The sequence below is a fragment of the Alligator sinensis genome, unplaced genomic scaffold (genome assembly GCF_000455745.1).
Source record: "Alligator sinensis unplaced genomic scaffold, ASM45574v1 scaffold29_1, whole genome shotgun sequence".
Classification (NCBI taxonomy): Eukaryota; Metazoa; Chordata; order Crocodylia; family Alligatoridae; genus Alligator; species Alligator sinensis.
The window spans coordinates 2,711,695-2,727,613 of NW_005841933.1; the positions used below are offsets into that span (position 1 = coordinate 2,711,695).

The following is a 15,919-nucleotide window of genomic DNA, read 5'->3' on the forward strand; positions in this document are numbered from 1 at the left end:
AAACCAGCCATAAAAATGTTCTACGTTGTATGTGGAACATTTTATGACTTGTTTCCCATTTTATGGTGCCTTCAATCAGGGACACGTGTAGCAACCGTTTATGCTGCAATTAATGCATTCATTGCTGTTTAAATGTAACGTGTAGAGTGGGTCTTGGATAAGAGACATGTTTGAGGGCCTTCTCTCTGACTGCTTCTTTTGTACCTGTTGGTAACTTCAGTACAATTGTTTTGATAAATTTGTTTGGAATCTTTTTTAATCAGCTGCTGATCCAGACTTCCAAGAAAAGTTTTCTCTCAAAAGACAAATACCTTTGGACCATCTCTATTCATATAGGTAGGGAATGTAGAGGCTAGCCAGAGATCCAGTCCAACACTGCTTGGGCTAGGGTATTTGATCCTTTTGACTGAGGGGAAGGAAATCAAATCTGTGAGCTGAGGCATGCACTGAAAAGTGACTAGAAAGGAATTAAAACTCATCATATCCACATTTGCCAAAGTAGCCTGTAGCCTACGAAACTTTGTGCTTCTTTTAATGTGTTAGTCCATAACATTGGATTTCCAAGATTGTTAAACATCCCTCAGAAAATGCCAGCTCTTAGCACTTACTAGTTTTTTGACTATGGAAAAATAATGGAGCAATTCATCTGCTTCAAAGAACTCAAAGACCACAAGAGGTCAGAATGTTTTTGATGCTGTGGATTCCCATCTGAAATCTCTGAATTTATATGAATCATGTAGGTGTTTGAACATGAAACAATGCTAATAATATGTGACCCACTATCACACACTTTAAAAAAAAAATAAAACATCTTAAAGCTGCAGCACCCTGATTGAGACTCACTCGTCTATAAGGTGCCATCCTGCCCTGCTGTCTCCCTATCTTCAGATTACCGCGACTAACTACCTCTCTCATCTTGTCCATAACCATGATCCCAGACATGACTGACCCAAATAAAATTGTGGGATAATTGGAAATGGGGCAAATAAAGAATAGTATCAACTGATTCTAAAGGGTTTGAATTGCAAAGATCCAGAAGTTGCTCAGGCTAGGGAATATCTTAATAAATAGGAAAATCAGTTCATACTCAGGATTTGGAGGAAAACAAGAAAATGACCACCCCAAGGAAGAGTAGAAATGTGTTTCTGCTCTTTCTGAGTTTGCATTTGGCTCTGGGTTTAAACTTTGTTAAAGAGTACAGAATATCCTTGCAGGCTTCCAAGTGCTCTGACCTGTGTGCCTAATCGTTTTTGTTTTTTGCCAGACCACTGTGTCCCACACCTTGCAGGATTTAGGACAGCGTGAGTATGTGTGCATTTGGGATCCTATAAGTATGCTCAGTTAGCTGGTTGTATAAAGTTTTAGTGTGCATTTGGCAGACTTTTTATTTAATCAATCTGTTTTACCTTTCATTTGCAAAGGATTGTGCCGGCATAATACATGCTATACAAATGGTTGCAGTATATAATATTTTGTTGACTTGGAAGTCAGAGCCCTTGCAAGTTTGTTTCCATTTGGATGAAGAATTGTAGGGAAGATTAAGCCATTATACTTAGTCAAATAATGCTGAGTTACAAGTAATCCCGTACAGAGTGGAAACAGTGTACCATTACAAAACTCTACTCTACAAGCCATTTTAGGCTAATCAAGCCAAGGAACTGATTCCTGGAACTGAGCACCCACCCTATTGACTATTCCTGTAACCCGTGACAATACAACCATTGAGTCAATCAAGTCAAGGGTGGACTCCCAAAACTGCATGTATGGGCAGGCAGAGACCCCTGTGACTGACAGCTGTCATGCACTTCTCAAGACCCACGTGGGACAGCGACCTCCAAATTAGGCAGCCAAGATGATGCTGGGGGATCACACAAATCGGCCAGAAAGGGATAAAAGGTAGTGAAGCTTGACCCCCAGTGGCACCCTCTCATCTAGCACCTGACCTACCAAGACAGAAGGACAAGCAGGCAACCCCCTTCTGGAGAAGACATTGCCTTGAAGGAAGCTGACCATCGACAGCAGACTCTAGGGCCTCGGATAGGTAGATATACTGACACCAGTGCTCTCACAATCGCTACAGCAGCTACTATACACTATACTACATGGGTTTAAATGACATGGGTTTGAATGAGTGAGTGCGTGTGTGTGTGTGCGCGTGCGCATGCACTAAGGTGACCAGTACCCCTCATAAATCAAAGTTAGCATTTATGATTTTATTGGTAACTTCACATCCCATACAATAAATTAGAATTTATTATGATCCTGTGAGTTGGTCCTTTGTAGCCAACAATAGGTAGCTTCCATGTTTGGAAATCCCCAAGCCTGCCACTCCAGGCAGCCCTGTGCCTAAGAAACTGTCTCCCTGATTTCTCCTAAGGCCATCCTCACAGCACTTCCCCTCCACCACAGCTTAATCTCTCCATCATACACAGTCTGCAGCTGATTTCCTAGCTCCTGCGTTTGCATCCAGGCAAGCCCCTGTTAATCCACCTGACCTAGTTGTGACTTTCCCATTTGGCCTTGTGTCCTTTAGGATTAAAGTTCTCTTTGCCTGCAACTGTTTATACAAAGTAAAGGTTCTTAACTGCTATTTGTGTCAAGCCTGGGAAAGTGCTTGGCACACCTATTGAATCGAGTGAGGTCTATGAATGTCTTTGGATCTAAGACCAGCCAACTGTTCACATCTTTGTGCATAATGCCATATAGTCACTGTATTTTCCTTCACATGTATTTATAACAGAATATTATGACTGGTGAGAAACAGCTATTCTAAAGCAGACATTTCCCATTTCCTTTGATGGCATGATTCAAACCAGATGAACAGGGCTGAAAGGTCCTGAGTAAGGCAGACAATTTCAGCTATTTATGGCACATGCTAATATAGATGAAAATGTTTTCAGTGTCTGTTCTTTCCAGGAATCTACTAGGCTGACTGAAATAGTGCAGAAAGACATAAGAGAGATTAATTTAGAAGACAATCTACTTGCTTGAGTTTATAATTCAAAATATTTTCTTTTATAATCATGGTTTTACATTCAACAGAGGAACAACAGCACACTACTAAAAAAGCATAAAACAGGCATTTAAACTAGTGTTCCATTTATCTCAATTCTGTTCTATTAAACAAACTAGATAGCAGTAAGATAATATCCTGGATCAAAATCTGCCAGTGAAAATGTGCACAATGAAGTTATTGTATTTGTAGGTGTGATTGGAGGAAGAAATTTGAATCAGTGTAATTCTAGTCAAATGAAACGTTGTGGAAATCCCCACAGTCTGTTATGAGTGATGTAGGCAATAAAGAAGTCAATACAAACTTATAAAGTGTTCAAGATTTGACAAGAGTTGTACTTGGTGTGTTGATGTGTACTACACCGGGTCATAGAATGGGAAGAGGGTAACGCAACACTAGCCTAACTGAACGCTTAATGATGCAGGGGAATAGGCTTTTTTGTAGAAATTGATTGAAAGAAGTGTTCTCAGTGTTTCATGTCTGCACTGACATTGCTCTAGACTTCAGTGTGACATCAGCATATCTAAGCCAGGTCTAAACTAGCTGGCTTGGGTATGGCTAACAATGTAGATGTGTTAGTATTTGGAGCCCAGGCTGAAAAACTTACCCAAGACCCTGAGCAAATACAGGTAGCTTGTTCCATTGCGGCTACACTGCTAGTTTAGAACTAGCTGGCTAAGGCATGTCTTTACTGCAGCCAAAATGGTGACTGCAATGTGGACATATCCTCAAGCACTAACCCAGTGTTTGCAGAGCAGCCTCTGATGGAATCAGCACACTGAATTGAAGACAAAAGTTGGCACATCTGATACTTCACAAATTTTGTCATCAGTCCCCTTGACATTGTCATTAAGAAAATCTGCATGTACAGCATTTTAGAGGCTCCAACTCCGCAAGTTGCCTACAGTACTGAATAGCTCAGGTTGTAAATAAATGAATTCAGAGCTGCTCATCTTTGGTACTGCAGTGGAGTATCTCTTCGCTCCATGTATAAAGGGGCCTCATCCAGCCAGATGTTGGGTACTTCCCATTTATCCTGAGACAAGTTAGAAGCCAGGAGTAATTAGCTTTAACCATATTTTAATGATTTCATCCCTTTGCAAAGTTTTAATGTACCACAAATAAGTCAATAATGCTGGACCCTACTGCACCACTAAAATCAGCAGGAGTTCTGTAATTGATTACAATATGAGCAATGTCTGGCTCCTTATGCATGAGTTTTTTTTCTTCATTGCACAGTTTAACTAGGGCTATGCTAATATCATTTTTCCCTTTACATTTCCCGTAACCAATTAGCTCTAAGGTTAAATCTTCACATGCCAAGTTGCAGCTTGGAGGGTGGCTTTAAAGCCAAGCTACTGAACCCTCAAAAGTCAGGTTTTATAATGGAAACACTGACACAACCTTAATTATAGCTCCACAGTTCTGCAAGGGGAGCTTGGAAAATGCATTTGCCGAGTCTGATTAGGTTCAGCTGTTATCCTCTATTTAGAAGACGACAACTCTGGCATACCGGAATGGTTAGACAATGTTAAGTGGCTGGCTTCTCTGCACGCCTGCACAATAGGGTGCTGCTGGGGTTTCTTAATTCCTAGCTGTATAAATATTCAGGACCTCTGACCCACATTCCCAGGCTCAGTCCTTCCCTGAAACAAGCTGGTGCATACACGTAGTACAATCGCACCTCACATATGGTTGTCACCTCTGCTTGATTTCACCAGATCTTGGGGTTGTGGCATATCTAAAGGTAGAAGGACCCCTTGGAAAGACAGTGAAATGCAAATGCTCTGGTAAAATTATTTTAAAGCTTACTTACACACTTTAGGCCCTGATTCAGTAAGGTGCTTAAGCTTGTGCTTAACTTGAACAACATGAATAATTCCAGTGACTGCTGAGGTTGCCCACCACCTCGGCATTACAATCCTTCACTGAATCACTTGAAATCCGCCAACACCCTCTCATGCTAGGGACTGCAAGGGGTGCTGATCAAGAGCCAGCAAATGTGATGGATGTTCTCCTGTGGGCAGATGCACTAGCTCTAAGACCCCTATGCATCATCTTGGTGAGCTGAAAAGCTTTCCAGTAATAGAGAGTAGGGTACAGTGCAGCTACATTGCCAGCATCCGTAGCATTCTTTGGCACAGACCGCCATAGGGCTAGAGTTAATGGAAAGCAGTATCGGTAACACTTTTCCAGTCAGACTGTTCACATACCAGTGTTTTGTACTTTGAAGTATTTAACTGGTTGTACTTCTTGCCAAGGTAGATTTACAAATCACTTAAATAACAAATCTTCAGAGCCAGTTACTGGCTTATATTCTCCTGTCTCATGCTTGCGGCAGTATTGTGGTGATATTAGTCCTCCTGGTGAGTTCTACAAGTATTGCTCTAAAAGTAATTCAGAGTAAGAAGGGCAATCCAAATGAAAAGGAGATGAAACAGTTACCCAGTGGGCTGTCGTCTTCTCCCACTATTAATCAGTTGCAGAGGATATAAACACAAATGGAAGCCCTGCTTTATAGTAGATACTTATTTAGGATTCACCTTCTCATGAACACAATTATTGTTTATCCAGTTATATTATATCCAGGACTCAACTACCTTGGAGCCAAGTGTTGCACAAGATGTGCCACTCAGGAGAGGGAGAGTGCCAGAACAAATGCACTCTTTCAGTGCTTAAATTATTAGAGTTATTTTTGTTAATGTCAGCATTTGATATCAAAAATTCAAAACTGAATGGATCCTTTATGATAGCATCGATTGAAGCTACTGTCCAGCATCCCACAACCTTTATTCATGTGAGCAGCTGTTTTAGTTGTTTAGCTTGAATGGAAAAAGGACAAGTATCCCTTAGGATTAAAAAGAAGAAGAAAAAGTTTAAAGTTTGCATTTGTATCGGAACATCCTTTGGTTTCAAGGAAGCTGGATTCCAGAGTTCAGCTTTGGGAGTTATCTCTGATCAAATAAACTTGGAGAATATAGAAAACCAAATGGCTTTCCTCAAACAACTTTTGCTTTTTTATTGCAGCAGAAGTTGAGAGCTGAATATAGAGAAAAGGGAACCCTGAGGACTTTGTTGCTTTTTGGTACGTGACACCTACGAAGTGCTTCATTTGCAAAGCCAATCGCCTTTAGAAGTTACTAGGCAACAATGCCCTACGCTCTTGATATATTCATCCAATGAGTATTTTGAAGACTTAATAACAGTGTCTTGTGTTTAACTGGCTGACTGTACTGCCACTTGATATCTTGCTGGATTACCAGTGTGCCTGAAGTTGTGGAATAAGCCTGGACTTTCTTCTTCATTTGGCTGGATTTAGCTCATCACAAAGTTGTCAGCTTTTTTCCAACATGTGCAGAATCCTGATACCTTTGTTTTATTGTTTCAGATACAACAACGTGGAAATGTTGAGGCCATTCTTTGCTTTTTGTTCTTGTTACCTCTTTTACTTCAGCAAGTATTTTTGATGCTTGCATATAAGGAAACGTTAGATCCATTATAAAACTTAAAACTAATCGGAAATGGACATATTTTTGTGAACTCCCATGAACAAAAAACAGTTTCTTATTAATAAAACCCAGCGGCTGTTAAATTACTGCTGAATAAATATCTTGCAGATTTAGTAAGGAAAACATAATTACAAATGATCTTTTCCAACTCCTGCACTAATTAAATGAAGAGATTTCTTCTGCACTGTGCGCTTTGCAGACATAACTGGATATTAAATTACTGCATTAAAACCATGTCTTGTTGTTTTGCATTTACCCCGCTCTCTGTTGAAGATGTCTCAGTCATCTAAATTGAAAAGGCTTGGTTGGTTTTGGCCTTTTAATTAAGTGCTTGTATAGGACTTTAAGATTACTGCAGATTCATTTTGGTTGCATTCATTCTCCTTTGGCCTGTAGATGAAGGAGCTGCCAACCACAAGTGGATCAGGCTGAGAAGAAGCCTTATCTTTAAGTGAATTGTCATTAATTCTTGGACAGAAAAGACAAGTTAATAAATTACATTTACATGTGAGGACTGATAGAGAGGGCTGCTGCATCCACACCATTCAGAGGCTCAGCTCTGGACTAAAAAGGGCCAGAAATGGTTAACAGAGCAGGAGCTTGTGAGGACTTTTATTTTCCTGGTATGAAGGTTTGTCAAGGCTTGACATTTACTTAGGAATTGTAGCATCAATATAAACAAGCAAACAAAAAATCCCACAGTCCTAGCTTATTCCCTAAAATAAAAATATAGAAATATTCCAATGTCATGGACAAAGTCTGAAACGTACAGTTGTGCTATGGGTCCTGGTGATGGAACAGTTTCCTTGAGCAAGATCTTGCAAACCGTGCAGCCCTAGCTATGTCAGTGCAATAACTCGTGAGTTCTGCAGGATCAGATGGTTTGTTTCTTAAAGCTACTGGGATTAAACATTAAAATACTGCTAAAATCAATGTATTTCCATTCTATGCATAGTAGTACTACTATCGGAGCAACAATTCCAGGTAAGATGTAAGTAAAGATCATGTAAAATACACGTGGTTCAGTTCCTTATGGGAACATCACTGCACCAAAAATCAAACTGGTTTGTGAAAAAAGATGGAATCCTGACGATGCTGGGTCAGTGGAACACCTTTCATACGCATGTTCTTAAGGCCAGCAGTCAGTGGTATGAATCTGAAGGAAAATATGCCTTTATTTAGCAGTAATTGTTCTTTAGGTGTTGGTTGCAGGGCTTCCCCAATGTGAATCCAAAAACCTCTGCACTGTTTGTAACGGCCTCATCCAAAACCCACTAAAATAAATAGAAGTTTTCCATTGACTTCAACAAGCTTTGGATCTGACCCAAAGTTGAGTGGCTGAGAAAATCAATCATTTGTCTGAGGAAGTTCAAGAAAGCTTAAGAGAAGCTTTTAATCAAGCATAGGATTATTTTTGTTAATCTTCAGAGAGGTCATTTTCATAGGCCTTGATCTGTCTTTGATTGAAATCCCTGGGAGGTCTAGATTTAGTAGAAGTAGGACTGAATTTCTTACTGAAACAACCCCAGTGTGTTGCACCTTCACAGGGCCTGGTGGACTGCCTGGCCTGCAAGAGTTATTACTTTTGCTTTAAGGACAGAAATAACAATGACTTCAACCATTTTAGGGTATGTAGAATTGTTCCGTATTGTTTCTGAATTTAATGTAACAAGAGTTCATTTAGTATGTTTGAAATGTACTAAATGTAAAATGTGGGACTATTTGACTAGCATTATATGGAATGGTTGTGTTGTGCATTAGTGATTTTGGTGTATTTTCAATGATAATTAGCATCCAGGGTGACATGTCATTGCCTCTGTCTCTACTGGCAAGTGAACTCTGATAAATGGAAACACTCCACTTTGGAAGGAATCCAGAATGTTTCAGAGTTAGCTTGACAGAAAGAAAAAAAATGTGTACTTAAAAGAAATCTATACCAGCAGGGTATTGCTGCAGCTTTTCACATGCAAAGTTTGCCTTTTTTGTAGGAAACACTTTAAGTGTCCAGCCAACCTGTTACTCCCCACACTGGTTATCTGAAAAGATGAACATAACTAGTTACTAGGAGTAAGCATCAAGTTCCTGTGTGGAAAGTAAAGAATCACGTCCTTTTTTATAACAGCAGATGCTTATTCCTATTTCCCTGCCCACCCCGTTTCTCTCCCCGTGCTGCTGGGCAGCGTTCTGTTTGCCTCTCATCGCCCCCAGAGCTGATTGCACTTCGGTGTTGCTTCACAGCTACCCATGTATTGTTTCATCCACCTGTTGTATCTTGTCAGCAAGCTCTTTGGGGAAGGCTAATCTTTTTCACTGTTTGTACAATGTCCAGCACAACAAGTGATACTGTAATCTTAATTTAGATACTAAATAATAATAAATTGCTGAATAGTGTGTGGCTAGAATGCATGCATAAATAAATGCAGAGCAGCATTGATTATGCAGAGATATTAGGTCCTTTTGTCTAGATCTCTAGTTCGAGCCATGTAGAAGATGATCTATCAGGGATTTTATCTGTCTTGATGTCAGTTTCTGATTGGCAGTACAAAGGGATGCTGCTTAGAGTCCAGTTTATTTCTCCCTTCATCCTCCTCCTCCTCCTCTGTTGTTTATCCAAATTGCCTTGTGGTTTCTGTTAACAGAATTACCAGTGCTATGGTTTTAATAGTTCATATTCATGATGGGGGCATCTGATCCAGGGATGAAGTTAAATATAACCCTGTCTAGTGTAAGGAGAAGATTTAATGGGAAATGGTTGGCATTCTTTCTTCCTAAAGGCACAGAGGAAGAGAGTGAGTGAGACGTGTATATACACACACACACACACACACACACGGAGAGGGAGAGAGAAAAGGGGAAGAGAGAGCAAGCAAGACAGGCATAGACAGAGAAGACCGTGAAGAAGAAGAGCTCCCCAAAGCAGACCCGTGTTTCTAACTTGGAATTTTAGAGTGCAGCCAGCATGGTCGTCCTCAGCCTAATTACTTCGGGATTTTATCTTCAGCTTTTCTTCTGCTTTGTTCTCTCTCAGACTTCATTTGTTGACAGTGTCTTCTCAGTTTCAGCAGGTAAATTATGACATTGCTTTAGCTCTCATTTGTTACTTTTATTTGACTGGATCTTTCCTTTGATTTTTACACTTTCTAATGATTGCAAAGGTAGGTGGAAAAGTACTTGATTGCAAACCTAGCAGTTGTTAGAGGAGGTAGCTGAGGATTTTTCACTGTAAACCTGTGTTGCTGTATTGTAGGGTTTTGTTATTTCTGATTTCAACAACCCTCTCTCCTTCCCTGTTACCAGTACCCATCCAGTTCCTCAGCTGTTGCAAATTGATATGTCCCTATTTATCTCTATAGTACATTGCAGTTTTACATTAGCCAAGGATCTGGCCCAATGAGTATATTAGTTGCACGTCTGCATGTTTCTTTCTATTTTGGGGGAGCTTAGGTAGATTAGAGCAGGGGAAAGAGAACAAGTCCCAATGTATATCTACTTCTATAAATATATTCTTGACCTCGTCCAATGTGGTTGGACTCCAGCTTGGAAGTTAGCAGAGTAAACATCATCTGGCTCTGACTACGACACTAACAATACCCAGAGGACTTACATAGCGAATGAGAGCTCACTGCATGGAAAATCCCTGATAGGCAAAAGGGAAAACAAATTAATTGTCAGCTGAGCCAGGGCACTGGAAATCCCTTTTAATAGGATTTACAGTTGAATCAGCTAGGCTTTCCTTCATCAATGCCAAGTGAAAAGTAAGAGGAAAGTTGAAGACCACAGATCTTCAGCTTTCACCTCTTTATGGCAAATTGGTACTTCTTTCCTACCAAAACCCTAGATCCAAATCGCACCTGAATTTCAGGGTATTCCAGACCAATCCCACTTTGGCAGCTTGAGATCAATGCGAGTGATCAGAAAGATGCCCATTTTAAACAGAAGACAAGTCCTCTTAAAGCTGCGCTGTCTCTCGCCCTCTCTCTCTTTCTCTCGGTGCTGAAACCAAAAAGCAAATGTATTATATTCAAGATATTTAAGAGGAAATGTCCAAGAACGAAGAGGGAACAGGCATATGGTGATAGACTTTGATCAAGCAGTATTAGCATCTTAAGTGATTTCCTTTGACTTTTTTTAATTTTATAGAAATTTTCAGCCAGATTTAATGTTCACAAAAGTGAGTAGTTAGTTGTACTTATTTAAGTGCTCCCTGCTGCACTTAAGTCTTGATCTTGTATATTCCACATGGAAATCTTTCCTTATCTGAAACTGCCAGCCAGGGCTGGGAGGAGGTAAAATTTGATCAAATGTCTCTAGGGATCAGACAGAAACTCATGTTTCCATTTGCAACTATTTTTATTTTTTTGTCTTACATTTAAATGCAGGAATATCACTTCCACATGCTGCACATCCTCAATGTTTTGAACTCTTCATTCATAAAAACGTATTATAACTCATGTGTCAAAATTCTGCTTGCAACAAGAGTAATTCAGGCAGCACTTTGGAAAGTCCTATGGCATTTAATAGGGATGGAGCAAATAGGATCCTGTAATCATTTACCATTTCTGTTAAGAAAACATTTCTGTAGAAGCTTAATGTTTCATAGGCTTCTATAAAGAGAGAATTATATCCTGTAAATGCTAGTGTTTCTTTTGCTAATTTTAGTGAGGCAAATAAGTTTACATCATATTCCAGAGCAGGATTCCAAAATTTACAGAATTGCTTTTGTCCATATTACAGAGCTTCTCAGCCTCATTCTTTTTTGACTCCAGAAATACAATATGGCAATTCATCTGTTGCAAAGAACTCAGAAAGACCGTAACAGGTCAGAAATGCTTTTGACACTATGGATTTCTATTTGAAATCTCTGGGTTTATCTTGTGAATCATAACATCCTGGTTGAGAATCACTTCTCTACTCAATTGCATATGACTTTTCTATTAGGGAAATGTTAATGTTGAACTGTTTTGGGTTGGATTTTTTAGTTCCTGAAGTCCCCTCTTTATATCGAAATCACATTGTGCATTGTTTGGCATGCAGGTTATTAGACTTTGGTTATTAGTTTCATGAAAGCTTTCAATGCATTCAGATAAAATCTATGATAAAGTCAAGTTACCAGATGCATCATCCTGCCTTTCTCATAAAAGCATTTATTCAGATAGAACATGTAACTTATACTACTACTAACAAAATATAATCAACCTAGGTTGTGGCAGAGAGGCACCAGTCAACTTTGTGGGAGAAAAAATGATGTGGGAGGCCTAGAAAAGGAAAAGCTCAGTATTTCCTCCCGAGTGTTTTAACAACGCTAGAGGATGCATTTGTGCCAGGATGAAGAGATTGAAACCACTGGGCCTGAAAATCTAGGGCAGCAAGAATGCTGAGGTGAAAAATTTGGTATTTTCAAGAACACTCAGCATGAACGTTGCTTGTTACCTGTTATACTTCAATATTGCCACAAATACAGGTATCAGCCTAGTGCCTGGAGTGCATGACTTCTCAGAGGTGGGGAGAGGGCAGGAAACTCCCTGCACAAGTAGAAAGTAGAGCTCTTGAGAGTGACAGGCTCTAATGTTCCTGTCCCAGCATCCTGCCATAAGAGGATGCTAGTCTGTGGCTTACATCCCTACCACTGGCTAAACATCGGCAGCATTCACTTGTTTTTCCTAGATAGTGACAGACTAGGAGCAGCAAATTGTTTTTCATGGTGCATCCCCTCTGACTTTTCCTGTAAGGAATCCTGGCCAACATGATTCCCAGAGCAGGGGCTCTCCTGGCTAGTGTCTCTCTTGTCTTCCCCCTCTCCAGCCAGTAGCCATTGCATAGAAGTCTCAGAATGTGTGAGATCCAAATTTGGATTTAAACGTCACCATTAAGTTCTATTCAGGGTGAAACAGACTGGGGTATTCCTGTTTTTAAGGCTAATATTTAAGGCTCCAATCAGAGATCAGGGCTCAGTGCTACATACTACATACAAACATAATGGAAAGATAGGTCCTACCTCAGAGAAGTTGCAAAGCTAATTCTCCTGTCATGCATTTCCAAATGGAACACTCCAGAGCAACCTTTCACTGAAATATTATATATGAACCTTAAGCAAAAATCTAAACAACACTATTACAGACTTCTTAAAAGTAAGTACAACTTGTTAAAACCCAAACCTTCCTTAAATCAATTCCACACTTGTTTTTGTAAATCTTAATATTTTAATGCTATTTTTTATAATCGGTGCTGTCATTCATATTGCAACTGAATGGAAAAACATGGCAGTGAAACTGTACAAAAGTACCTAATATTTGTCAGAGCAAACAGACCCAAATCCTGCTAAGGCAACATTGCAACATCTATTTGATACGGTGGAAAAAGTAACTTCTAGTGGGTGATGCAATTGTAATTGCACAAAACAGAGATAATTGGTTCATAGCTTGTAGACCCCTTAATCATATTGGTGAGCATCTATGGCTGGGCACAGACAGTCAAGGAGGTTAGGGGGAGGTTAGACTGAGTTAAAAATAGCCACCCAGTCCAAGGTAAGTCGGCATGGGGGGCTAGCAGGAGGAGTAGGTAGGGGGGATCAAGGAGACTGTGGGGGGATAAGGGGGCAGACAGGGTCCATGGGGAAATTGGGGGGGCAAATGGGATTTGCAGGAGGGATTAGGGGGGTCGGGGGGGACAGGTGGCATCCATGGGGGGGTTGAGGGCAAACAATCCACAAGGGATTGGGGGAACAGGCAGGGTCCATTGGGGGTTGGTGGGTTCCAGGAGGGTTTGGTGGGATCAGGAAGGCTTATGGGGTCTTCAGGGAGGTTTGGGGGCAACCAGGGGCTATTTGTAGCTTCTCAACCCCTGCTCCCAGTGAACCTACCTCCTCATCCCTCCTGCTCCTCCCCCCCCCCCCCTGGTACTTCCTTCTTTGGTTCCAAGCATCAGCAAATGGTGACGAAATCAGCACCAGGAGTGACTTGTAGGATGGGGGCTAAGGGGGGCACTGTCTGGTCCAGGGATTGGGGACAAGGTGACAGGGGGCTAAAAATAGCCTGGTGCTGGAGGGGCAGGCAGAGAAAGCTCAGACCTCTGGGTTGGGCCAGTGGCTGGGCTTTCCCAGCCCTGGGGCTGCGCTGGGAACTGTACAAAAGTTCAGAAAAGTTAGATTGATCTAAAAATGGCCAACCTGATCTAAGATAAACTACCTCAGAAGCAGGGTTAACTTAGATCGGGTCAGCCATTTTTAGACCAGTCTAACCTTCCTGAAACTTTTGTACTGTTCACTCTTAGAGAGATCTAACTAGAGATCTGAGTGTAAGGTCTGTTCCCAGGTGAACTAAGTTAGCTTGGGTGGCCATTTTTACCATGATATAACCTCTCCCTAATCCCTGTACACACCATATATGCCTGTTCACCAAAAGGTACGAGGGATTCACAAGCTAGTCCTGGAGTAGGGAAAATTTTATCAATGATAGATAAAATAATGAGCAGGATTCTACTATTGCTTTGACTATATCTGCATTTGATAACAATCTCCCATGGGGAAAGCCACGTGTTCTATTTTACAATAGAACTCTCTTAGCAGGGGAGGAAGAGGAAATCAACAAACCACAGTATAAATTCACCCACATTTTAATGGTCTTGCAAATGCCTGTTGTGTTCTATCACTCTATGCCTGGCTCCTAAGCTAACTAATTGTATCTGGCAATAGGAGATGACTGCTTGTTTGAAGAACAGGTTTCAACACTACACTTGCAAAGTAGAAAACTAATTACATTTCATAGCAAGATCATTCTTGAGCGACGACTTCTTCTTCCTATAGTTATAAAAATACATCTGGCAGTTTTCCAGATATGTTTGAAAGTGTGTGACCACAGGGCACATTAATTTCTACCCTCATGTCTTTCCACGGCAACAGGTTACAAATAAATAGGTTTTCAGGTCACAAGAATGTAACTAGGAAACAGAGACAAACAACCTGAGTGGGGGTGGGGGGGAACCCTTTTTAATTATGCAAAGTATTTGAAGAAGGAATGACCGTTCAGATCAGTTAATTTACAAAAGGAATATGTGCATTAAAAAGTAAAACCCTCTCTCCTTTCCACCCACCTATGCATTTATCCCTAGTGACTTTGTGTGATAGCCCATCATTCCTGGAAGTACTGGAAATATCAAGTTAGCATCAGCCAGTCCATTTTCCTAGTGCTGAAGCATCATTTTTAGAGGAAGTTGTTCAGGGAATAATATTACAACATGTTCTAGCATGTGACTGTGGTTCCACATGGCAATGTAGCTATGTGGAAGCAAAACCACAGGGGGTATGTAATTAAAACTCTTCTGCAGGCAGTAGCACTATTTAATATTGTTTCTTGGGGAACCTCTACCTAATATTTTTCTAATAACCTAAGAAATTTTGTTGAGTTGTTCTACTGCCATTTTTTCCAAGTTCTTTTCTACTTAGGTCCTTGAGCCATGCCCATCAGCATGATACATCAGTGTGTCTGCTATGTAGAAGAGCAACGATTCTCAACTTGGGTGCCATGACATTATGGGATGGCACGAGATCCTTTCAAGGCTGTCAAGGTGCAGTGCAATACACAAGCATCTACACATGGCTCACAAGACAAACCCAGAGATTTCAAGTAGGAGATTATAGTGTCAAAAATATTTCAATCTGTTACAGTCTATCTGAGTTGTTTTCAACAGAAGAAGAGGCAGGAGGAGAAAAACAATGACTAAGTGGTTAATATAAAACACACCTTTTATGCTCAACCCAAATTTATAGCTTGACTGAATTTCGTTTGGTGGTGTATGTGGATGCACAGTCCTCTGAAACAAATGTGATAGATTAATCTAATTCAAAGGAATGCAAACAGATTGTGAAATGCAGTGCTGCTGGCATTATTGCTAACATTGGTTTTGATTTGTTGCAATTATGGTGGTAATAAATTAATACTTTCAGGTTGTTCATGTGAGTGGGAACATAGTAAGATATTGGTGCTTGAGTGAAGTGTCATTGAAGCTGATGAAAAAGCTGCCTCTTATTGAGGATAAATCTAAAAAAGAATTCAACTCTTTTATGAACTAGAAAGCTAAAATAACAGGAGCCAGCACCCAAAACACAGGCTGCATGTACAGAGAGTTAAGAATCTGAGCTATGTGGCAAAGGAGCTTGACTGGGGTTAGAGAGAAATGCAGGAAACTGAGTATTGCTTCTGGGAGTTGTGTGTGTACATGAGAGAGCAAGGAGCAGCAGAAATACCACAGATGCAGAAGGAAGCCCCGAAGGCAGCAGTAGCTATACTTCTAGCGTGATCCTGGAGAAAAAATAAGGAAGAGTACTTTTGGATGGAGCACTGGCTAGAAAGAGGCCTGGAACTGTGTGCAAAGAAACAGTCTCCTACAGTGTTTGTCAACA

At 40.6% G+C, this 15,919-nt stretch overlaps 1 protein-coding gene across 13 annotated transcripts in view; it reads left to right on the forward strand.

The window, feature by feature from the left end:
• The first annotated feature begins 9,365 nt into the window (after window positions 1-9,365).
• The window catches only part of COLQ (collagen like tail subunit of asymmetric acetylcholinesterase), a 79,543-nt gene continuing 72,989 nt past the window's right edge, over window positions 9,366-15,919 (forward strand). For 12 of the 13 annotated variants that reach the window (XR_003093051.1, XR_003093054.1, XR_003093048.1 and 9 more), the window contains exon 1: window positions 9,366-9,587. Coding sequence is in view for 6 of the 13 variants with exons in the window: in XM_025198948.1 (XP_025054733.1) it covers window positions 9,482-9,587 (106 nt within the window). In the remaining 7 variants the exon portion in view is untranslated. The remainder of the gene's footprint in view (window positions 9,588-15,919) is intronic. The other variant, XR_003093053.1, reaches the window with a different exon arrangement.